General features: G+C 35.6%; 1 protein-coding gene across 2 annotated transcripts in view; it reads left to right on the top strand.

Moving 5' to 3' along the window:
- Positions 1-26,062, top strand: part of LOC124287986 (sterol regulatory element-binding protein cleavage-activating protein-like) — a 65,760-nt gene that overhangs the window by 1,110 nt on the left and 38,588 nt on the right. The window contains exons 2-4 of one of the 2 annotated variants that reach the window (XM_046724491.1): positions 3,200-3,388; positions 6,005-6,161; positions 25,844-26,004. In XM_046724491.1, the coding sequence (XP_046580447.1) occupies positions 3,273-3,388; positions 6,005-6,161; positions 25,844-26,004 (434 nt within the window). In that variant the 5' untranslated portion in view covers positions 3,200-3,272. Of the gene's footprint in view, positions 1-3,199; positions 3,389-4,690; positions 4,754-6,004; positions 6,162-25,843; positions 26,005-26,062 lie in introns of those variants that run through there. The other variant, XM_046724492.1, reaches the window with a different exon arrangement.

Raw genomic sequence — 26,062 nt, 5'->3', positions numbered from 1 at the left:
GGTTGGGACTTATGACTAAGCGAAGTACACAAATGTACTTGACATGTCTAGGTAACACGTGTCACAATTCTAGCTACGCCTAGTTAAAAAAATAATAATGACAACACTTTTTTGCCTGATGTGGATCGGCTGAGCAGATAAAATGTGCATTTAATGATAAAAGCTTGAAACTTTGTACATTTATGGTTTGATGCATATTGAACATTTTAGAATATGGAGGCACTTAAAATAATTTCATTTTGCACGCGTGCGCAGTAGATACTAGATAGATAATATTTTGATTTTTCTGGCTCCCGTTATAGCTTTGGGGCTGCCATCAGTACACAAATGGGATGATTTGTCTCGAAAATACTGACCTGAAATTAATACTGGTTTAACATGTTAAAAATATTGCAGGAGCTATGTTACTGGTCCTCACACCAACAGAGTCCAGTGAATAGGGCCTTTGTTGGGATCTTCATGTAACACCTGTACCCCGTTGATCTCTAACAGTTGCTTTTAGACTGTTGCTTATGTATCTATCCCAAATCAGATCCAAACGTGTCACATTTCATAGCTGTGAATGGATGTATGGTATGAAAACCTCACTAGCATATTCATCAAATGTTTTGACTGTACCAGGTTTCAACATTCAGTGACATGACTTTATTTATTTATTTATTTATTTATTGTGCTGCAGTTCTTTCTCTACATTTTATATGCATTTTCAGTCTATTTTGATCAGATAAATCCCATACATATATTTTGTTAGGGAGTTCCATAGTCCAAAACGCTGTCTGCTAGCTGCCATTTTGGAAGGAGGGAATGTTCATTGTTTAGAAATGTTTTCTTTTATTCTAAAATTATGCATTTTCCTGTCATTGCATGTGCCTGTAGGTCACTATTTATGAAATTATGAGTATGTTATGCCTGGCTATTCTGATACTTTAAGGGGAAATGGTGAAAATAGTATGTCATAGTTTATGTACTGCGCATGCACACACATACAAAATTTGAGGTGCCTCCATATCTAAACTTATTTCAGACATGTTCTTTTATATCATGACCAATTTTGGTGAGTTTATCATCAGCTGCACAATTTTTATGGAAACTTGATCTTACCCGCTCCACTATGAGAGGGAATTTGTTTTTCATCAGATGCTGTGATAGCATAACACCATGTTTACATGGGACAAACACATTTAGCATTTAAACATAAGGATTTAGAATAACAATGCTGGTTGGATTGAATGTTTTTGCTGCTCTATTAGTTCTGAAAAGAGGAGTTTGAAAGCAGCATCTGGAATCTGAAAGTTTGTATTCATTTTGAAGAAAGTGTACAAGTCGGTAGCAATTTTCACAGCTAGATTTTCAGTTTGCAACCGGAATGAAGAGTTTTCTAAAGGGACTCATGATATCTTACTTGCAGTGTTCATGATTTTTTATACTTTATTTATATTATTTTTATTTAGAAAGATATCCAAACCAACAAGTCATTCAGAAACATAGTTACAAGGGATGTTTTGAATAAAAGATTTGTAAAACAAGAGTGAAATTGTTGACATTCCATTATCGGAAATATGGTTAATGGGCAGAATTACTAACAATTGTCGATATGAAACTGTGTCATGAATAGTGTCTTGCATAGAAAATTTTGATAAAATATACTTTTAATTTTTATACGCAACACACAAACTTACATCTATATTCATGAGTCACTTCGAAATTATAAATTTTTCCTTATCCTGACTCATGATTATTGCTTATCTCCCTTCTCCTTCGATGGTCAAGTGGAAACCTTGAATCCTATTCAAATTCACTGAAGCGTCCGTACAATCACTCACCCTGAGTTACCTCCAGGCATGATTATCACTCAACAGTTACATGAAATATTTTGATTTTGTCAAACCTTTTTTATTTTGTACTGGGATGGTGGGGTAGCCTAGTGGTAACGCCAAAGACCCGGGTTCATTTCCCCATTTGGGTACAATGTGTGAAGCCCATTTCTGGTGTCCCCTGCCATGATATTGCTGGAATATTGCTAAAAGCAGGGTAAAACCCAACTCACTCACTATTTTTTACCATGATGTTAATCGATAATTGATCATTATTTAGTCAATGTTATATTATCTCTATCTCTATCCCATTTAAACAGTTTTAGGAGATGGACACGAAGAACACAACAGTACACAGTGGCAGACATGCTCATTCTTAGATTTTCTCTTGGAATTGAAAATAATATGATTATCATGATTATGACTCTTTTTATCCATTAACATTAATTTGATTATGTGAGAAGTCCAAAACTTAAAGATCAGTTGTCAGCCTTTTCTACCAGTGAGTACCATGTTCTTCATTAGCAGAATAAATTCTGTGCCCTAGTTAACCTGAAGTGTGATGAAGATGGTGATATCACTTCTTAAAGGAGGCAGGGCGTTAGAGTAGCCTAGTGGTTAAAGCGTTCACTCGTCACTGCAAAGACCTGGGTTCGTTTCTCCACTTGGGAACAATGTGTGAAGCCCATTTCTGGTGTTCCCTGCCGTGATATTGCTTGAATATTGCTAAAAGCAGTGTAAAACTAGGGTACCCTACTAGCTAATGTGTTCATAGTCATGCCGAAAATCCAGGTTTGATTCCGAAAGTAGGTACACTGTGTGAGACCCATTTCTGGTGACCACCTCTGTGATATTGCTGGAATATTGCTAAAATGGCATGAAAACATTTATGGACATTTGTTCCAGGTATTTGTTGTTATAAAACATGGTCATGATACATACACTCGACGATCAAGAACGTGCATGGCTATCTGTAGCCTGTGCCTGTTCAGTAACCCATGCTTGTCATAAGAGGCGACTAATGGGATTGGGTGGTCAGACTCGCTGACTTGGTTGACACATGTCATCGGTTCCCAATTGAGCAGATTGATGCTCATGCTGTTGATCACTGGATTGTCTGGTCCAGACTCGATTATTTACAGACCGCCGCCATATAGCTAGAATATTACTGAGTGTGGCGTAAAACTAAACTCACTCACTCTGTGCCAGAAAGTTTTCACACTTCTACACCAAACTTGGCTTTGATAATCATTTTCATTAAATTTTAGTGTTAGACTATATGAGTTCAGATGATTTGAGCAAACACAATTTTATCACTCTTTATTGGACTCTGACTGGAGACTGGTGGCTTTAGTGGTTGATTGTATCTGCGGTGTTTGTTACAGATATGTTCCTAGGATGAACAGCTGAGACTACCATGACTACTGCCGTACAGCTGTGGGCTAACCTGGTCACGTGATGATGCAGTCTGTACGGGAAAGGGTGGCACAGATCTACTACACACATGGATTGTTCTGTGCCAGTCATCCCTACTCAATCATCGTCTCCGTCATCTGTGTCATCATATTTACATGGTAAGGCCACATCCAGGGTTGACAAGTCATCCCTACTCAATCATCGGCTCCGTCATCTGTGTCATCATATTTACATGGTAGGGCCACATCCAGGGTTGACAGTCATCCCTACTCAATCATCGTCTCCATCATCTGTGTCATCATATTTACATGGTAAGGCCACTTCCAAGGTTGACAGTCATCCCTACTCAATCATCGTCTCCGTCATCTGTGTCATCATATTTACATGTTAAGGCCACATCCAGGGTTGACCGTCATCCCTACTCAATCATCGTATCCGTCATCTGTGTCATCATATTTACATGGTAAGGCATCATCGTCTCCGTCATCTGTGTCATCATATTTACATGGTAAGGCCACATCCAGGGTTGACAGTCATCCCTACTCAATCATCGTCTCCGTCATCTGTGTCATCATATTTACATGGTAAGGCATCATCGTCTCCGTCATCTCTGTCATCATATTTACATGGTAAGGCCACATCCAGGGTTGACAAGTCATCCCTACTCAATCATCGGGTCTCCGTCATCTGTGTCATCATATTTACATGGTAGGACCACATCCAGGGTTGACCGTCATCCCTACTCAATCATCGTCTCCGTCATCTGTGTCATCATATTTACATGGTAAGGCATCATCGTCTCCATCATCTGTGTCAACATATTTACATGGTAAGGCCACATCCAGGGTTGACAGTCATCCCTACTCAATCATCGTCTCCGTCATCTGTGTCATCATATTTACATGGTAAGGCCACATCCAGGGTTGACAGTCATCCCTACTCAATCATCGTCTCCGTCATCTGTGTCATCATATTTACATGGTAAGGCCACATCCAGGGTTGACAGTCATCCCTACTCAATCATCGGCTCTGTCATCTGTGTCAACATATTTACATGGTAAGGCCACTTCCAGGGTTGACAAGTCATCCCTACTCAATCATCGTCTCCGTCATCTGTGTCAACATATTTACATGGTAAGGCCACATCCAGGGTTGACAGTCATCCCTACTCAATCATCGTCTCCGTCATCTGTGTCATCATATTTACATGGTAAGGCCACATCCAGGGTTGACAGTCATCCCTACTCAATCATCGTCTCGTCATCTGTGTCATCATGTGTCATCATATTTACATGGTAAGGCCACATCCAGGGTTGACAGTCATCCCTACTCAATCATCGTCTCCGTCATCTGTGTCATCATATTTACATGGTAAGGCCACATCCAGGGTTGACACTCATCCCTACTCAATCATCGTCTCCGTCATCTGTGTCATCATATTTACATGGTAAGGCCACATCCAGGGTTGACAGTCATCCCTACTCAATCATCGTCTCCGTCATCTGTGTCATCATATTTACATGGTAAGCCCACATCCAGGGTTGACACTCATCCCTACTCAATCATCGGCTCCGTCATCTGTGTCATCATATTTACCATCACTGCAAGGAAAATGTGCACGCGGGATTTTTAAGCATTTTTAACGACTTTTAAAGGTCACATGCAACGTAAAACACAACTTTGCAGATTCTGATACCTTTCGGTATGGACTAACCGAAACAAATCATCAAAAATGCAAATTCAACTTATAAAGTTGAAAAATAACATGATGAAAAAACCCTAACGAAATCGGAGTTCAAACGATTCACTAATTGTCCCCCAGAGCTTTGGGGAAAAGTGGTTTCAACAGCTACATGTGCTGTGAAATAGGTGCGTGTTGTCTGGTGAATACTCTGTGAAGGTTTTGGTGTGAAATAAGGTGGGGTAGCCTAGTGGTTAAAGCGTTGGTTCGATCACAATGTTGACCTGGTGAATACTCAATGTGTTAAGGCTTTGGTGTGAGCTAAAAGCGTAAAACTAAACTCAATGTCAGTCTAATGTTTTGTTGATATTTCACAGGCATGAGCTTTTTATATGTTATGACAGTAGATTACCGATTTAACTGTTTATATAATTTCATTTGTCTATTTCACCACACATTCTTCTTACTGAGTCACTTTCTCAGTTCGATACTTAAAAGCAATGTCATTATTTAGCGTTGACAGAATTTTATAACTGTGATATAGATATGTCGTTGTCACAGACAAAACTTAAAGTCTGTTTTATTGACACCTATGTCTCTGCCTGCCTGCCTGTCTGCTAATGACAATATTCAATACACAACTTCGATCACTGACCACATGCAATTTGAACTTAACACCTATCAGGCTATACATCCTAAACAAAACGCATTGATTTATGGCCCGAGTTAGGTCTCTGTCACATTATGTAATTACACAGACAGGCAGGTGTGATACTTGTACACATGACATGTTATGATGTCTGTTGATTGCAAAATGTTATACATGAAAAATGAGCATGTATTTACAAAACCCAACATCTCTATATATACACACACAAAAACCCAAGTACAAAATATTGCACTTTTGATTTGCGATTGTACGCTTATAATTTTGTTTATATGTTTTTTCATAACCAGCAATGTATATTATATGCCATGAATAAGTGATAATTGTGTTTTAATTATGTATGATTTTTTGGTTGCATGTGACCTTTAAATCATGACTTTGGGGTAGTATATATTATTGAACTAAGATTTCGATTTTGTCCTCCAGCTATCCCTTATCCAACCTGCCCCTGCTGGGCAACACCCCCCTGCAACATGGCATGACCCTGAGCGAGTTGAAGAAACACCCCAACCTGGGCGTGTCTCCGACTGCACGGAAGAAAGCACCAAGGGAGCAAGGAGAAGACCTGAAACTCCCTAGATGGGTAGGTGTCACAGGCCACCATAGTAGTTGGTATCACATGAACTAGGTCAGCCAGTGCCAAGGTTACTCAGTTCTTCATACAACAGGCAAAGTATTGAGTGCAGCATAATTAAGTGAATGTAACTGTCTGTTCTCATTGCCATTTGTGAGTATTTTGCTGTTTGCCCTTTCTAAGGGGCTGGTGATGTAGCCTAGTGGTTAAAGCGTTCGCTCGTCTTGCTGAAGGCCAGGGTTCGATTCAACGTATGGCAACATGTGTGAAGCCCATTTCTGGTGTCCCCCGCCATGATATTGCTGGAATATTGCTAAAGACCATACTCATTCACTGTTTCAGTTGCAGTTTTATGTGAAATATATAGAACTATCCAGGTACCTCTTTGGTACAACTGATTACTAAAGTATATTTGCCGGTTTGACGCCTAGCACAGCTTGGTCAGTCATCATTGGGTTTTCCCTTTGAACTGCTATTTCTATGGGGAAAACGTTATCTTTTTGTCATGCTGCAAGAAAAAATGTCTTTATGACTGCTGAAGAGGAACACTGTTTATGGATAGACAACTTGTTTATTGTAACAGACGTGATGTTTCGTTGCCAACACCTATATAGAGCAAATGATACCTTTGTGCATGGGACTTAGAAATGAGTGAGTGAGTGCATATATGTCACATTACGATTCATTAAACATCATTTATCAATCAATCAGAGAACCGAAACAATCTGAATGTTCTGTTGACAAAATCTGAATGTAGTGAGGGCATGTGATGACTGCAGATTCACTTTAATTAGATATATAATGATAAACACCTATGATGGCCTTCTTTTCTCCCCCCCCACAGGTTCAGTTTAATTAGATATATAATGACAACACCTATGAAGCCCATTTCTGGTGTCCCCCCACGTGATGTTGCTGGAATATTTAATTAGATATATAAAACCAAAACACCTATGATGGCCTCTTTTCTTCCCCACAGATTCACTTTAATTAGATATATAATGATAAACACCTATGATGGCCTTCTTTTCTCCCCACAGATTCACTTTAATTAGATATATAATGATAAACACCTATGATGGCCTTCTTTTCTCCCCACAGATTCACTTTAATTAGATATATAATGATAAACACCTATGATGGCCTTCTTTTCTCCCCCACAGATTCACTTTAATTAGATATATAATGATAAACACCTATGATAGCCTTCTTTTCTCTCCCCACAGATTCACTTTAATTAGATATATAATGATAAACACCTATGATAGCCTTCTTTTCTTCCCCACAGATTCACTTTTAATTAGATATATAATGATAAACACCTATGATGGCCTTCTTTTCTCTCCCCACAGATTCACTTTAATTAGATATATAATGATAAACACCTATGATGGCCTTCTTTTCTCCCCACAGATTCACTTTAATTAGATATATAATGATAAACACCTATGATGGCCTTCTTTTCTCCCCCACAGATTCACTTTAATTAGATATATAATGATAAACACCTATGATGGCCTTCTTTTCTTCCCCACAGATTCACTTTAATTAGATATATAATGATAAACACCTATGATGGCCTTCTTTTCTTTCCCCCCACAGATTCACTTTAATTAGATATATAATGATAAACACCTATGATGGCCTTCTTTTCTTCCCCCACAGATTCACTTTAATTAGATATATAATGATAAACACCTATGATGGCCTTCTTTTCTTCCCCACAGATTCACTTTAATTAGATATATAATGATAAACACCTATGATGGCCTTCTTTTCTTCCCCCACAGATTCACTTTAATTAGATATATAATGATAAACACCTATGATGGCCTTCTTTTTCCCCCCCCACAGATTCACTTTAATTAGATATATAATGATAAACACCTATGATGGCCTTCTTTTCTTCCCCCACAGATTCACTTTAATTAGATATATAATGATAAACACCTATGATGGCCTTCTTCTCTCCCCCACAGATTCACTTTAATTAGATATATAATGATAAACACCTATGATGGCCTTCTTTTCTCCCCCCACAGATTCACTTTAATTAGATATATAATGATAAACACCTATGATGGCCTTCTTTTCTCCCCCCACAGATTCACTTTAATTAGATATATAATGATAAACACCTATGATGGCCTTCTTTTCTCCCCCCACAGATTCACTTTAATTAGATATATAATGATAAACACCTATGATGGCCTTCTTTTCTCCCCCACAGATTCACTTTAATTAGATATATAATGATAAACACCTATGATGGCCTTCTTTTCTCCCCCACAGATTCACTTTAATTAGATATATAATGATAAACACCTATGATGGCCTTCTTTTCTTCCCCCCACAGATTCACTTTAATTAGATATATAATGATAAACACCTATGATGGCCTTCTTTTTCTCCCCCACAGATTCACTTTAATTAGATATATAATGATAAACACCTATGATGGCCTTCTTTTCTCCCCCACAGATTCACTTTTAATTAGATATATAATGATAAACACCTATGATGGCCTTCTTTTCTTCCCCACAGATTCACTTTAATTAGATATATAATGATAAACACCTATGATGGCCTTCTTTTCTCCCCCACAGATTCACTTTTAATTAGATATATAATGATAAACACCTATGATGGCCTTCTTTTCTCCCCCACAGATTCACTTTAATTAGATATATAATGATAAAACACCTATGATGGCCTTCTTTTCTTCCCCACAGATTCACTTTAATTAGATATATAATGATAAACACCTATGATGGCCTTCTTTTCTCCCCCACAGATTCACTTTAATTAGATATATAATGATAAACACCTATGATGGCCTTCTTTTCTTCCCCCACAGATTCACTTTAATTAGATATATAATGATAAACACCTATGATGGCCTTCTTTTCTTCCCCCACAGATTCACTTTAATTAGATATATAATGATAAACACCTATGATGGCCTTCTTTTCTCTCCCCACAGATTCACTTTAATTAGATATATAATGATAAACACCTATGATGGCCTTCTTTTCTTCTCCCCCACAGATTCACTTTAATTAGATATATAATGATAAACACCTATGATGGCCTTCTTTTCTTCCCCCACAGATTCACTTTAATTAGATATATAATGATAAACACCTATGATGGCCTTCTTTTCTTCCCCCACAGATTCACTTTAATTAGATATATAATGATAAACACCTATGATGGCCTTCTTTTCTTCCCCACAGATTCACTTTTAATTAGATATATAATGATAAACACCTATGATGGCCTTCTTTTCTCCCCCACAGATTCACTTTAATTAGATATATAATGATAAACACCTATGATGGCCTTCTTCTTTTCTCCCCCACAGGTTCACTTTAATTAGATATATAATGATAAACACCTATGATGGCCTTCTTTTCTTCCCCCACAGATTCACTTTAATTAGATATATAATGATAAACACCTATGATGGCCTTCTTTTTCTCCCCCACAGATTCACTTTAATTAGATATATAATGATAAACACCTATGATAGCCTTCTTTTCTTCCCCCACAGATTCACTTTAATTAGATATATAATGATAAACACCTATGATGGCCTTCTTTTCTCTCCCCACAGATTCACTTTTAATTAGATATATAATGATAAACACCTATGATGGCCTTCTTTTCTTCCCCCACAGATTCACTTTAATTAGATATATAATGATAAACACCTATGATGGCCTTCTTTTCTCCCCCACAGGTTCACTTTAATTAGATATATAATGATAAACACCTATGATGGCCTTCTTTTCTTCCCCACAGATTCACTTTAATTAGATATATAATGATAAACACCTATGATGGCCTTCTTTCTTCCCCCCACAGATTCACTTTAATTAGATATATAATGGTAAACACCTATGATGGCCTTCTTTTCCTCCCCCCACAGATTCACTTTAATTAGATATATAATGATAAACACCTATGATGGCCTTCTTTTCTCTCCCCACAGATTCACTTTAATTAGATATATAATGATAAACACCTATGATGGCCTTCTTTTCTCCCCCCACAGGTTCACTTTAATTAGATATATAATGATAAACACCTATGATGGCCTTCTTTTCTCCCCCCACAGATTCACTTTAATTAGATATATAATGATAAACACCTATGATGGCCTTCTTTTCTTCCCCCCACAGGTTCACTTTAATTAGATATATAATGATAAACACCTATGATGGCCTTCTTTTCTCCCCCACAGGTTCACTTTAATTAGATATATAATGATAAAACACCTATGATGGCCTTCTTTCCCCCAGATTCACTTTAATTAGATATATAATGATAAACACCTATGATGGCCTTCTTTTCTCCCCCACAGATTCACTTTAATTAGATATATAATGGTAAACACCTATGATGGCCTTCTTTTCTTCCCCCACAGATTCACTTTAATTAGATATATAATGATAAACACCTATGATGGCCTTCTTTTCTCTCCCCACAGATTCACTTTAATTAGATATATAATGATAAACACCTATGATGGCCTTCTTTTCTTCCCCCACAGATTCACTTTAATTAGATATATAATGATAAACACCTATGATGGCCTTCTTTTCTTCCCCCCACAGGTTCACTTTAATTAGATATATAATGATAAACACCTATGATGGCCTTCTTTTTCCCCCCACAGATTCACTTTAATTAGATATATAATGATAAACACCTATGATGGCCTTCTTTTCTCCCCCACAGATTCACTTTAATTAGATATATAATGATAAACACCTATGATGGCCTTCTTTTCTTCCCCCACAGGTTCACTTTAATTAGATATATAATGATAAAACACCTATGATGGCCTTCTTTTCTTCCCCCACAGGTTCACTTTTAATTAGATATATAATGATAAACACCTATGATGGCCTTCTTTTCTTCCCCCACAGATTCACTTTAATTAGATATATAATGATAAACACCTATGATGGCCTTCTTTTCTCCCCCCACAGGTTCACTTTAATTAGATATATAATGATAAACACCTATGATGGCCTTCTTTTCTCCCCCCACAGGTTCACTTTAATTAGATATATAATGATAAACACCTATGATGGCCTTCTTTTCTTCCCCCCACAGATTCACTTTAATTAGATATATAATGATAAACACCTATGATGGCCTTCTTTTCTCCCCCACAGATTCACTTTAATTAGATATATAATGATAAACACCTATGATAGCCTTCTTTTCTTCCCCCCACAGATTCACTTTAATTAGATATATAATGATAAACACCTATGATGGCCTTCTTTTCTCTCCCCACAGATTCACTTTAATTAGATATATAATGATAAACACCTATGATGGCCTTCTTTTCTTCCCCCACAGATTCACTTTAATTAGATATATAATGATAAACACCTATGATGGCCTTCTTCTCCCCCCACAGGTTCACTTTAATTAGATATATAATGATAAACACCTATGATGGCCTTCTTTTCTTCCCCCACAGATTCACTTTAATTAGATATATAATGATAAACACCTATGATGGCTTCTTTTCTTCCCCCACAGATTCACTTTAATTAGATATATAATGGTAAACACCTATGATGGCCTTCTTTTCTTCCCCACAGATTCACTTTAATTAGATATATAATGATAAACACCTATGATGGCCTTCTTTTCTCTCCCCACAGATTCACTTTAATTAGATATATAATGATAAACACCCTATGATGGCCTTCTTTTCTCCCCCACAGGTTCACTTTAATTAGATATATAATGATAAACACCTATGATGGCCTTCTTTTCTCCCCCACAGATTCACTTTAATTAGATATATAATGATAAACACCTATGATGGCCTTCTTTTCTTCCCCCCACAGATTCACTTTAATTAGATATATAATGGTAAACACCTATGATGGCTTTTCTTCCCCACAGATTCACTTTTAATTAGATATATAATGATAAACACCTATGATAGCCTTCTTTTCTCTCCCCCACAGATTCACTTTAATTAGATATATAATGATAAACACCTATGATGGCCTTCTTTCTCTCCCCACAGATTCACTTTAATTAGATATATAATGATAAACACCTATGATGGCCTTCTTTTCTCTCCCAACAGATTCACTTTAATTAGATATATAATGGTAAACACCTATGATGGCCTGGCCTTTTCTTCCCCCCACAGATTCACTTTAATTAGATATATAATGATAAACACCTATGATGGCCTTCTTTTCTCTCCCCACAGATTCACTTTAATTAGATATATAATGATAAACACCTATGATGGCCTTCTTTTCTCCCCAGATTCACTTTTAATTAGATATATAATGATAAACACCTATGATGGCCTTCTTTCTCCCCAGATTCACTTTAATTAGATGTATAATGGTAAACACCTATGATGGCCTTCTTTCTCCCCCCACAGATTCACTTTAATTAGATATATAATGATAAACACCTATGATGGCTTTTTTTCTCCCCCCACAGATTCACTTTAATTAGATATATAATGATAAACACCTATGATGGCCTTCTTTCTCCCCCACAGATTCACTTTAATTAGATATATAATGATAAACACCTATGATGGCCTTCTTTTCTCCCCCACAGGTTCACTTTAATTAGATATATAATGATAAACACCTATGATGGCCTTCTTTTCTTCCCCACAGATTCACTTTAAATAGATATATAATGGTAAACACCTATGATGGCCTTCTTTTCCTCCCCCACAGATTCACTTTAATTAGATATATAATGATAAACACCTATGATGGCCTTCTTTTCTCTCCCCACAGATTCACTTTTAATTAGATATATAATGATAAACACCTATGATGGCCTTCTTTTCTCCCCCACAGATTCACTTTAATTAGATATATAATGGTAAACACCTATGATGGCTTTTCTTTCTTCCCCACAGATTCACTTTAATTAGATATATAATGATAAACACCTATGATAGCCTTCTTTTCTCTCCCCACAGATTCACTTTAATTAGATATATAATGATAAACACCTATGATGGCCTTCTTTTCTCTCCCCACACAGATTCACTTTAATTAGATATATAATGATAAACACCTATGATGGCCTTCTTTTCTCTCCCAACAGATTCACTTTAATTAGATATATAATGGTAAACACCTATGATGGCCTTCTTTTCTTCCCCCCACAGATTCACTTTAATTAGATATATAATGATAAACACCTATGATGGCCTTCTTTTCTCTCCCCACAGATTCACTTTAATTAGATATATAATGATAAACACCTATGATGGCCTTCTTTTCTCCCCAGATTCACTTTTAATTAGATATATAATGATAAACACCTATGATGGCCTTCTTTCCCCCCCCACAGATTCACTTTAATTAGATGTATAATGGTAAACACCTATGATGGCCTTCTTTTCTCCCCCCCCCCACAGATTCACTTTAATTAGATATATAATGATAAACACCTATGATGGCCTTCTTTTCCCCCCCACAGATTCACTTTAATTAGATATATAATGATAAACACCTATGATGGCCTTCTTTTCCCCCCACAGATTCACTTTAATTAGATATATAATGATAAACACCTATGATGGCCTTCTTTTCTCCCCCCACAGATTCACTTTAATTAGATATATAATGATAAACACCTATGATGGCATTCTTTTCTCTCCCCCACAGATTCACTTTAATTAGATGTATAATGGTAAACACCTATGATGGCCTTCTTTTCTCCCCCCACAGATTCACTTTAATTAGATATATAATGATAAACACCTATGATGGCCTTCTTTTCTCCCCCACAGATTCACTTTAATTAGATATATAATGATAAACACCTATGATGGCCTTCTTTTCTCTCCCAACAGATTCACTTTAATTAGATATATAATGGTAAACTTTAATTAGATATATATTAAACACCTATGATGGCCTTCTTTTCTTCCCCCACAGATTCACTTTAATTAGATATATAATGATGGTAAACACCTATGATGGCCTTCTTTTCTCTCCCCACAGATTCACTTTAATTAGATATATAATGATAAACACCTATGATGGCCTTCTTTTCCCCCCCACAGATTCACTTTAATTAGATATATAATGATAAACACCTATGATGGCCTTCTTTTCTCCCCCAGATTCACTTTAATTAGATGTATAATGGTAAACACCTATGATGGCCTTCTTTTTCTCCCCCCCACAGATTCACTTTAATTAGATATATAATGATAAAGCACCTATGATGGCCTCTTTTCTCCCCCCCACAGATTCACTTTAATTAGATATATAATGATAAACACCTATGATGGCCTTCTTTTCTCCCCACAGATTCACTTTAATTAGATATATAATGATAAACACCTATGATGGCCTTCTTTTCTCCCCCCCACAGATTCACTTTAATTAGATGTATAATGGTAAAGCACCTATGATGGCCTTCTTTTCTCTCCCCCACAGATTCACTTTAATTAGATATATAATGATAAACACCTATGATGGCCTTCTTTTCTCTCCCCCACAGATTCACTTTAATTAGATGTATAATGGTAAACACCTATGATGGCCTTCTTTTCTCCCCCCCACAGATTCACTTTAATTAGATATATAATGATAAACACCTATGATGGCCTTCTTTTCTCTCCCCACAGATTCACTTTAATTAGATATATAATGATAAACACCTATGATGGCCTTTTCTCTCCCCACAGATTCACTTTAATTAGATATATAATGATAAACACCTATGATGGCCTTCTTTTCTCTCCCCACAGATTCACTTTAATTAGATATATAATGATAAACACCTATGATGGCCTTCTTTTCTCCCCCCCACAGATTCACTTTTAATTTGATATATAATGATAAACACCTATGATGGCCTTCTTTTCCCCCCCCAGATTCACTTTAATTAGATATATAATGATAAACACCTATGATGGCCTTCTTTTTCTCCCCCCACAGATTCACTTTAATTAGATATATAATGATAAACACCTATGATGGCCTTCTTTTCTCCCCCACAGATTCACTTTAATTAGATATATAATGATAAACACCTATGATGGCCTTCTTTTCTTCCCCCACAGATTCACTTTAATTAGATATATAATGATAAACACCTATGATGGCCTTCTTTTTCTCCCCCACAGATTCACTTTAATTAGATATATAATGATAAACACCTATGATGGCCTTCTTTTCTTTCCCCCCCACAGATTCACTTTTAATTAGATATATAATGATAAACACCTATGATGGCCTTCTTTTCTTCCCCACAGATTCACTTTAATTAGATATATAATGATAAACACCTATGATGGCCTTCTTTTCTCCCCCACAGATTCACTTTTAATTAGATATATAATGATAAACACCTATGATGGCCTTTTCTCTCCCCCACAGGTTCACTTTAATTAGATATATAATGATAAACACCTATGATGGCCTTCTTTTCTCCCCCCCACAGATTCACTTTAATTAGATATATAATGATAAACACCTATGATGGCCTTCTTTCTCCCCACAGATTCACTTTAATTAGATATATAATGATAAACACCTATGATAGCCTTCTTTTCTTCCCCTCACAGGTTCACTTTTAATTAGATATATAATGATAAACACCTATGATGGCCTTCTTTTCTCCCCCCACAGATTCACTTTTAATTAGATATATAATGATAAACACCTATGATGGCCTTCTTTTCTTCCCCCCACAGATTCACTTTAATTAGATATATAATGATAAACACCTATGATGGCCTTCTTTTCTTCCCCCCACAGATTCACTTTAATTAGATATATAATGATAAACACCTATGATGGCCTTCTTTTCTTCCCCCCACAGATTCACTTTAATTAGATATATAATGATAAACACCTATGATGGCCTTCTTTTCTCTCCCCACAGATTCACTTTAATTAGATATATAATGATAAACACCTATGATGGCCTTCTTTTCTTCCCCCCACAGATTCACTTTAATTAGATATATAATGATAAACACCTATGATGGCCTTCTTTTCTCTCCCCACAGATTCACTTTAATTAGATATATAATGATAAACACCTATGATGGCCTTCTTTTTCCCCCCACAGATTCACTTTAATTAGATATATAATGATAAACACCTATGATGGCCTTCTTTCTCCCCCACAGATTCACTTTAATTAGATATATAATGATAAACACCTATGATGGCCTTCTTTTCTCCCCAGATTCACTTTAATTAGATGTATAATGGTAAACACCTATGATGGCCTTCTTTTCTCTCCCCCACAGATTCACTTTAATTAGATATATAATGATAAACACCTATGATGGCCTTCTTTTCTCTCCCCACAGATTCACTTTAATTAGATGTATAATGGTAAACACCTATGATGGCCTTCTTTTCTCCCCCACAGATTCACTTTAATTAGATATATAATGATAAACACCTATGATGGCCTTCTTTTCTCCCCCACAGATTCACTTTAATTAGATATATAATGATAAACACCTATGATGGCCTTCTTTTCTCCCCCACAGATTCACTTTAATTAGATATATAATGATAAACACCTATGATGGCCTTCTTTTCTCCCCCCACAGATTCACTTTAATTAGATATATAATGATAAACACCTATGATGGCCTTCTTTTCTCTCCCCCACAGATTCACTTTAATTAGATGTATAATGGTAAACACCTATGATGGCCTTCTTTTCTCCCCCCCCAGATTCACTTTAATTAGATATATAATGATAAACACCTATGATGGCCTTCTTTTCTCTCCCCACAGATTCACTTTAATTAGATATATAATGATAAACACCTATGATGGCCTTCTTTTCTCCCCACAGATTCACTTTAATTAGATGTATAATGAGTAAAAGCACCTATGATGGCCTTCTTTTCTCTCCCCCCACAGATTCACTTTAATTAGATATAAAATGATAAACACCTATGATGGCCTTCTTTTCTCTCCCCCACAGATTCACTTTAATTAGATGTATAATGGTAAACACCTATGATGGCCTTCTTTTCTCCCCAGATTCACTTTTTAATTAGATATATAATGATAAACACCTATGATGGCCTCTTTCTCTCCCCACAGATTCACTTTAATTAGATATATAATGATAAAACACCTATGATGGCCTTCTTTTCCCCAGATTCACTTTTTAATTAGATGTATAATGGTAAAGCACCTATGATGGCCTTTTCTCTCCCCCCACAGATTCACTTTAATTAGATATATAATGATAAACACCTATGATGGCCTTCTTTTCTTTCCCCCCAGATTCACTTTAATTAGATATATAATGATAAACACCTATGATGGCCTTCTTTTCTCTCCCCCAGATTCACTTTAATTAGATATACAATGATAAGCACCTATGATGGCCTTCTTTTCTCCCCCACAGATTCACTTTTAATTAGATATATAATGATAAACACCTATGATGGCCTTCTTTTTCCCCCCACAGATTCACTTTAATTAGATATATAATGATAAACACCTATGATGGCCTTTTTTTCTCCCCCCACAGATTCACTTTAATTAGATATATAATGATAAACACCTATGATGGCCTTCTTTCTCTTTCCCCCACAGATTCACTTTAATTAGATATATAATGATAAACACCTATGATGGCCTTCTTTTCTCCCCCCACAGATTCACTTTAATTAGATATATAATGATAAACACCTATGATGGCCTTTTTTCTTCCCCCACAGATTCACTTTAATTAGATATATAAATGATAAACACCTATGATGGCCTTCTTTTCTCCCCCCCACAGATTCACTTTAATTAGATATATAATGATAAACACCTATGATGGCCTTCTTTTCTTCCCCCCCACAGATTCACACTTTAATTAGATATATAATGATAAACACCTATGATGGCCTTCTTTTCTTCCCCCACAGATTCACTTTAATTAGATATGTAATGATAAACACCTATGATGGCCTTCTTTTCTCCCCCACAGATTCACTTAATTAGATATATAATGATAAACACCTATGATGGCCTTCTTTTCTCCCCCACAGGTTCACACTTTAATTAGATATATAATGATAAACACCTATGATGGCCTCTTTTCTTCCCCCCACAGATTCACTTTAATTAGATATATAATGATAAACACCTATGATGGCCTTCTTTTCTTCCCCACAGATTCACTTTTAATTAGATATATAATGATAAACACCTATGATAGCCTTCTTTTTCTTCCCCTCACAGGTTCACTTTAATTAGATATATAATGATAAACACCTATGATGGCCTTCTTTTTCTCCCCCTCCCCCCCACAGATTCACTTTAATTAGATATATAATGATAAACACCTATGATGGCCTTCTTTTCTTCCCCCACAGATTCACTTTAATTAGATATATAATGATAAACACCTATGATGGCCTTCTTTTCTTCCCCACAGATTCACTTTAATTAGATATATAATGATAAAACACCTATGATGGCCTTCTTTTTCTTTCCCCCACAGATTCACTTTAATTAGATATATAATGATAAACACCTATGATGGCCTTCTTTTCTCCCCCACAGATTCACTTTAATTAGATATATAATGATAAACACCTATGATGGCCTTCTTTTCTTCCCCACAGATTCACTTTAATTAGATATATAATGGTAAACACCTATGATGGCTTTCTTTTCTTTCCCCCCCACAGATTCACTTTTAATTAGATATATAATGATAAACACCTATGATTTCTTTCTCTCCCCACAGATTCACTTTAATTAGATATATAATGATAAACACCTATGATGGCCTTCTTTTCTCTCCCCACAGATTCACTTTAATTAGATATATAATGATAAGCACCTATGATGGCCTTCTTTTCTCTCCCAACAGATTCACTTTAATTAGATATATAATGGTAAGCACCTATGATGGCCTTCTTTTCTTCCCCACAGATTCACTTTAATTAGATATATAATGATAAACACCTATGATGGCCTTCTTTTCTCTCCCCACAGATTCACTTTAATTAGATATATAATGATAAACACCTATGATGGCCTTCTTTTCTCCCCCCCAGATTCACTTTAATTAGATATATAATGATAAACACCTATGATGGCCTTCTTTTTCTCCCCCAGATTCACTTTTAATTAGATGTATAATGGTAAACACCTATGATGGCCTTCTTTTCTCCCCCCACAGATTCACTTTAATTAGATATATAATGATAAACACCTATGATGGCCTTCTTTTCTCCCCCACAGATTCACTTTAATTAGATATATAATGATAAACACCTATGATGGCCTTCTTTCTCTCCCCACAGATTCACTTTTTAATTAGATATATAATGATAAACACCTATGATGGCCTTCTTTTCTCCCCCACAGGTTCACTTTAATTAGATATATAATGATAAACACCTATGATGGCCTTCTTTTTCTCCCCCACAGATTCACTTTAAATAGATATATAATGGTAAACACCTATGATGGCCTTCTTTTCCTCCCCCCACAGATTCACTTTAATTAGATATATAATGATAAACACCTATGATGGCCTTCTTTTCTCTCCCCACAGATTCACTTTAATTAGATATATAATGATAAACACCTATGATGGCCTTCTTTTCTTCCCCCCACAGATTCACTTTAATTAGATATATAATGGTAAACACCTATGATGGCTTTCTTTTCTTCCCCCCACAGATTCACTTTAATTAGATATATAATGATAAACACCTATGATAGCCTTCTTTTCTCTCCCCACAGATTCACTTTAATTAGATATATAATGATAAACACCTATGATGGCCTTCTTTTCTCTCCCCACACACAGATTCACTTTAATTAGATATATAATGATAAACACCTATGATGGCCTTCTTTTCTCTCCCAACAGATTCACTTTAATTAGATATATAATGGTAAACACCTATGATGGCCTTCTTTTCTTCCCCCACAGATTCACTTTAATTAGATATATAATGATAAACACCTATGATGGCCTTCTTTTCTCTCCCCACAGATTCACTTTAATTAGATATATAATGATAAACACCTATGATGGCCTTCTTTTCTCCCCAGATTCACTTTAATTAGATATATAATGATAAACACCTATGATGGCCTTCTTTCCCCCACAGATTCACTTTAATTAGATGTATAATGGTAAACACCTATGATGGCCTTCTTTTCTGCCCCCCACAGATTCACTTTAATTAGATATATAATGATAAGCACCTATGATGGCCTTCTTTTCTCCCCCACAGATTCACTTTTAATTAGATATATAATGATAAACACCTATGATGGCCTTCTTTTCTCCCCCACAGATTCACTTTAATTAGATATATAATGATAAGCACCTATGATGGCCTTCTTTTCCCCCCCCACAGATTCACTTTAATTAGATATATAATGATAAACACCTATGATGGCATTCTTTCTCTCTCCCCCACCACAGATTCACTTTAATTAGATGTATAATGGTAAACACCTATGATGGCCTTCTTTTCTCCCCCACAGATTCACTTTAATTAGATATATAATGATAAACACCTATGATGGCCTTCTTTTCTCCCCCCACAGATTCACTTTAATTAGATATATAATGATAAACACCTATGATGGCCTTCTTTTTCTCCCAACAGATTCACTTTAATTAGATATATAATGGTAAACACCTATGATGGCCTTCTTTTCTTCCCCCCACAGATTCACTTTAATTAGATATATAATGATAAAGCACCTATGATGGCCTTCTTTTCTCCCCACAGATTCACTTTAATTAGATATATAATGATAAACACCTATGATGGCCTTCTTTTCTCCCCACAGATTCACTTTAATTAGATATATAATGATAAACACCTATGATGGCCTTCTTTTCTCCCCAGATTCACTTTAATTAGATGTATAATGGTAAGCACACCTATGATGGCCTTCTTTTCTCCTCCCCCACAGATTCACTTTAATTAGATATATAATGATAAACACCTATGATGGCCTTCTTTTCTCTCCCCCACAGATTCACTTTAATTAGATATATAATGATAAACACCTATGATGGCCTTCTTTTCTCCCCCCACAGATTCACTTTTTAATTAGATATATAATGATAAACACCTATGATGGCCTTCTTTTCTCCCCACAGATTCACTTTAATTAGATGTATAATGGTAAACACCTATGATGGCCTTCTTTTCTCTCCCCCACAGATTCACTTTAATTAGATATATAATGATAAACACCTATGATGGCCTTCTTTTCTCTCCCCCCACAGATTCACTTTAATTAGATGTATAATGGTAAACACCTATGATGGCCTTCTTTCTCCCCCCACAGATTCACTTTAATTAGATATATAATGATAAACACCTATGATGGCCTTCTTTTCTCTCCCCCACAGATTCACTTTTAATTAGATATATAATGATAAGCACCTATGATGGCCTTCTTTTCTCTCCCCCACAGATTCACTTTAATTAGATATATAATGATAAACACCTATGATGGCCTTCTTTTCTCTCCCCCACAGATTCACTTTAATTAGATATATAATGATAAACACCTATGATGGCCTTCTTTTCTCCCCCACAGATTCACTTTAATTTGATGATCACACCTATGATGGCCTCTTTCTTTTCTTTCCCAGATTCACTTTTAATTGGATATATAATGATAAACACCTATGATGGCCTTCTTTTTTTCTCCCCCACAGATTCACTTTAATTAGATATGTAATGATAAACACCTATGATGGCCTTCTTTTCTCCCCCCACAGATTCACTTTAATTAGATATATAATGATAAACACCTATGATGGCCTTCTTTTCTCCCCCACAGATTCACTTTAATTAGATATATAATGATAAACACCTATGATGGCCTTCTTTTCTCCCCCACAGATTCACTTTAATTAGATATATAATGATAAACACCTATGATGGCCTTCTTTTCTTCCCCACAGATTCACTTTAATTAGATATATAATGATAAACACCTATGATGGCCTTCTTTTCTCCCCCACAGATTCACTTTAATTAGATATATAATGATAAACACCTATGATGGCCTTCTTTTCTTCCCCCCACAGATTCACTTTAATTAGATATATAATGATAAACACCTATGATGGCCTTCTTTTCTTCCCCCACAGATTCACTTTAATTAGATATATAATGATAAACACCTATGATGGCCTTCTTTTCTCCCCCACAGATTCACTTTAATTAGATATATAATGATAAACACCTATGATGGCCTTCTTTTCTCCCCCACAGGTTCACTTTAATTAGATATATAATGATAAACACCTATGATGGCCTTCTTTTCTTCCCCCACAGATTCACTTTAATTAGATATATAATGATAAACACCTATGATGGCCTTCTTTTCTCCCCCACAGATTCACTTTAATTAGATATATAATGATAAACACCTATGATAGCCTTCTTTTCTTCCCCTCACAGGTTCACTTTAATTAGATATATAATGATAAACACCTATGATGGCCTTTTTTTCTCCCCACAGATTCACTTTAATTAGATATATAATGATAAACACCTATGATGGCCTTCTTTTCTTCCCCCACAGATTCACTTTAATTAGATATATAATGATAAACACCTATGATGGCCTTCTTTTCTTCCCCACAGATTCACTTTAATTAGATATATAATGATAAACACCTATGATGGCCTTCTTTTCTTCCCCACAGATTCACTTTAATTAGATATATAATGATAAACACCTATGATGGCCTTCTTTTCTCTCCCCACAGATTCACTTTAATTAGATATATAATGATAAACACCTATGATGGCCTTCTTTTTCCCCCCACAGATTCACTTTAATTAGATATATAATGATAAACACCTATGATGGCCTTCTTTTCTCTCCCCACAGATTCACTTTAATTAGATATATAATGATAAACACCTATGATGGCCTTCTTTTCTCCCCCACAGATTCACTTTAATTAGATATATAATGATAAACACCTATGATGGCCTTCTTTTTCTCCCCACAGATTCACTTTAATTAGATATATAATGATAAACACCTATGATGGCCTCTTTTCTCCCCACAGATTCACTTTAATTAGATGTATAATGATAAACACCTATGATGGCCTTCTTTTCTCCCCCCACAGATTCACTTTAATTAGATATATAATGATAGAAAACACCTATGATGGCCTTCTTTTCTCTCCCCACAGATTCACTTTAATTAGATATATAATGGTAAACACCTATGATGGCCTTCTTTTCTCCCCCCACAGATTCACTTTAATTAGATATATAATGATAAACACACCTATGATGGCCTTCTTTTCTCTCCCCCACAGATTCACTTTAATTAGATATATAATGATAAACACCTATGATGGCCTTCTTTTCCCCCCACAGATTCACTTTAATTAGATATATAATGATAAACACCTATGATGATTCTATAATTTCTCCCCACAGATTCACTTTAATTAGATATATAATGATAAACACCTATGATGGCCTTCTTTTCTCCCCCCACAGATTCACTTTTAATTAGATATATAATGATAAACACCTATGATGGCCTTCTTTTCTCCCCCAGATTCACTTTAATTAGATATATAATGATAAACACCTATGATGGCCTTCTTTTTCTCCCCACAGATTCACTTTAATTAGATATATAATGATAAACACCTATGATGGCCTTCTTTTCTCCCCACAGATTCACTTTTAATTAGATGTATAATGATAAACACCTATGATGGCCTTCTTTTTCTCCCCCACAGATTCACTTTAATTAGATATATAATGATAAACACCTATGATGGCCTTCTGCCTCTCTCCCCACAGATTCACTTTAATTAGATATATAATGATAAACACCTATGATGGCCTTCTTTCTCCCCCAGATTCAATTCTTTTAATTAGATATATAATATGATGGCCTTCAATTTTAATTTTCTCACCCCTATGATGGCCTTCTCCCCACAGATTCACTTTAATTAGATGTATAATGGTAAACACCTATGATGGCCTTCTTTTCTCTCCCCCACAGATTCACTTTAATTAGATATATAATGATAAACACCTATGATGGCCTTCTTTTCCCCCCCCAGATTCACTTTAATTAGATATATAATGATAAACACCTATGATGGCCTTCTTCTTTTCCCCCCCAGATTCACTTTAATTAGATATATAATGATAAACACCTATGATGGCCTTCTTTTCTCCCCCACAGATTCACTTTAATTAGATATATAATGATAAACACCTATGATGGCCTTCTTTTCTCCCCACAGATTCACTTTAATTAGATATATAATGATAAACACCTATGATGGCCTTCTTTTCTCCCCCCCACAGATTCACTTTAATTAGATATATAATGATAAACACCTATGATGGCCTTTTCTCTTTCCCCCACAGATTCACTTTAATTAGATATATAATGATAAACACCTATGATGGCCTTCTTTCTCCCCCCACAGATTCACTTTAATTAGATATATAATGATAAACACCTATGATGGCCTTCTTCTCTTCCCCACAGATTCACTTTAATTAGATATATAATGATAAACACCTATGATGGCCTTCTTTTCTCCCCCACAGATTCACTTTAATTAGATATATAATGATAAACACCTATGATGGCCTTCTTTTCTTCCCCACAGATTCACTTTAATTAGATATATAATGATAAACACCTATGATGGCCTTCTTTTCTTCCCCCCACAGATTCACTTTAATTAGATATATAATGATAAACACCTATGATGGCCTTCTTTTCTCCCCCACAGATTCACTTTTAATTAGATATATAATGATAAACACCTATGATGGCCTTCTTTTCTCCCCCCACAGATTCACTTTAATTAGATATATAATGATAAACACCTATGATGGCCTTCTTTTCTTCCCCCACAGATTCACTTTAATTAGATATATAATGATAAACACCTATGATGGCCTTCTTTTCTTCCCCCACAGATTCACTTTAATTAGATATATAATGATAAACACCTATGATGGCCTTCTTTTTTATATAATGATAAACACAGATTCACTTTTTAATTAGATATATAATGATAAACACCTATGATGGCCTTCTTTTTCTCCCCCCACAGATTCACTTTAATTAGATATATAATGATAAACACCTATGATGGCCTTCTTTTCTTCCCCCACAGATTCACTTTAATTAGATATATAATGATAAACACCTATGATGGCCTTCTTTTTCTTCCCCACAGATTCACTTTAATTAGATATATAATGATAAACACCTATGATGGCCTTCTTTTCTTCCCCACAGATTCACTTTAATTAGATATATAATGATAAACACCTATGATGGCCTTCTTTTCTCCCCACAGATTCACTTTAATTAGATATATAATGATAAACACCTATGATGGCCTTCTTTTCTTCCCCACAGATTCACTTTAATTAGATATATAATGATAAACACCTATGATGGCCTTCTTTTCTCCCCCCACAGATTCACTTTAATTAGATATATAATGATAAACACCTATGATGGCCTTCTTTTTTCCCCCACAGATTCACTTTAATTAGATATATAATGATAAACACCTATGATGGCCTTCTTTTCTCTCCCCCCCACAGATTCACTTTAATTAGATATATAATGATAAACACCTATGATGGCCTTCTTTTCTTCCCCCCACAGATTGTTGGGGATCCTGTGGGAGTTGTCCAGCAAGTGGTTGTCAAGACAACAGTGTCGCCATGGCAACCTCAAAATCATATACCAACAGATGCATTCCGTCCAACCCTAGCAAAAGTGTTTGAAGTCCTGGAGCATGTAGAGCATGCTAAAGCTGTCAATGGGTACAGTGCATTCATTATTACCCTCAATATGCATACTAGAGATGCAGTCTTGATGTGA

The sequence above is a fragment of the Haliotis rubra genome, unplaced genomic scaffold (genome assembly GCF_003918875.1).
Source record: "Haliotis rubra isolate DU_JTF1 unplaced genomic scaffold, ASM391887v1 Scf41, whole genome shotgun sequence".
Lineage (NCBI taxonomy): Eukaryota > Metazoa > Mollusca > Gastropoda > Lepetellida > Haliotidae > Haliotis > Haliotis rubra.
Note: the sequence above shows the minus strand (reverse complement) of the source record. Positions and strands in the feature narration are given on the sequence as shown.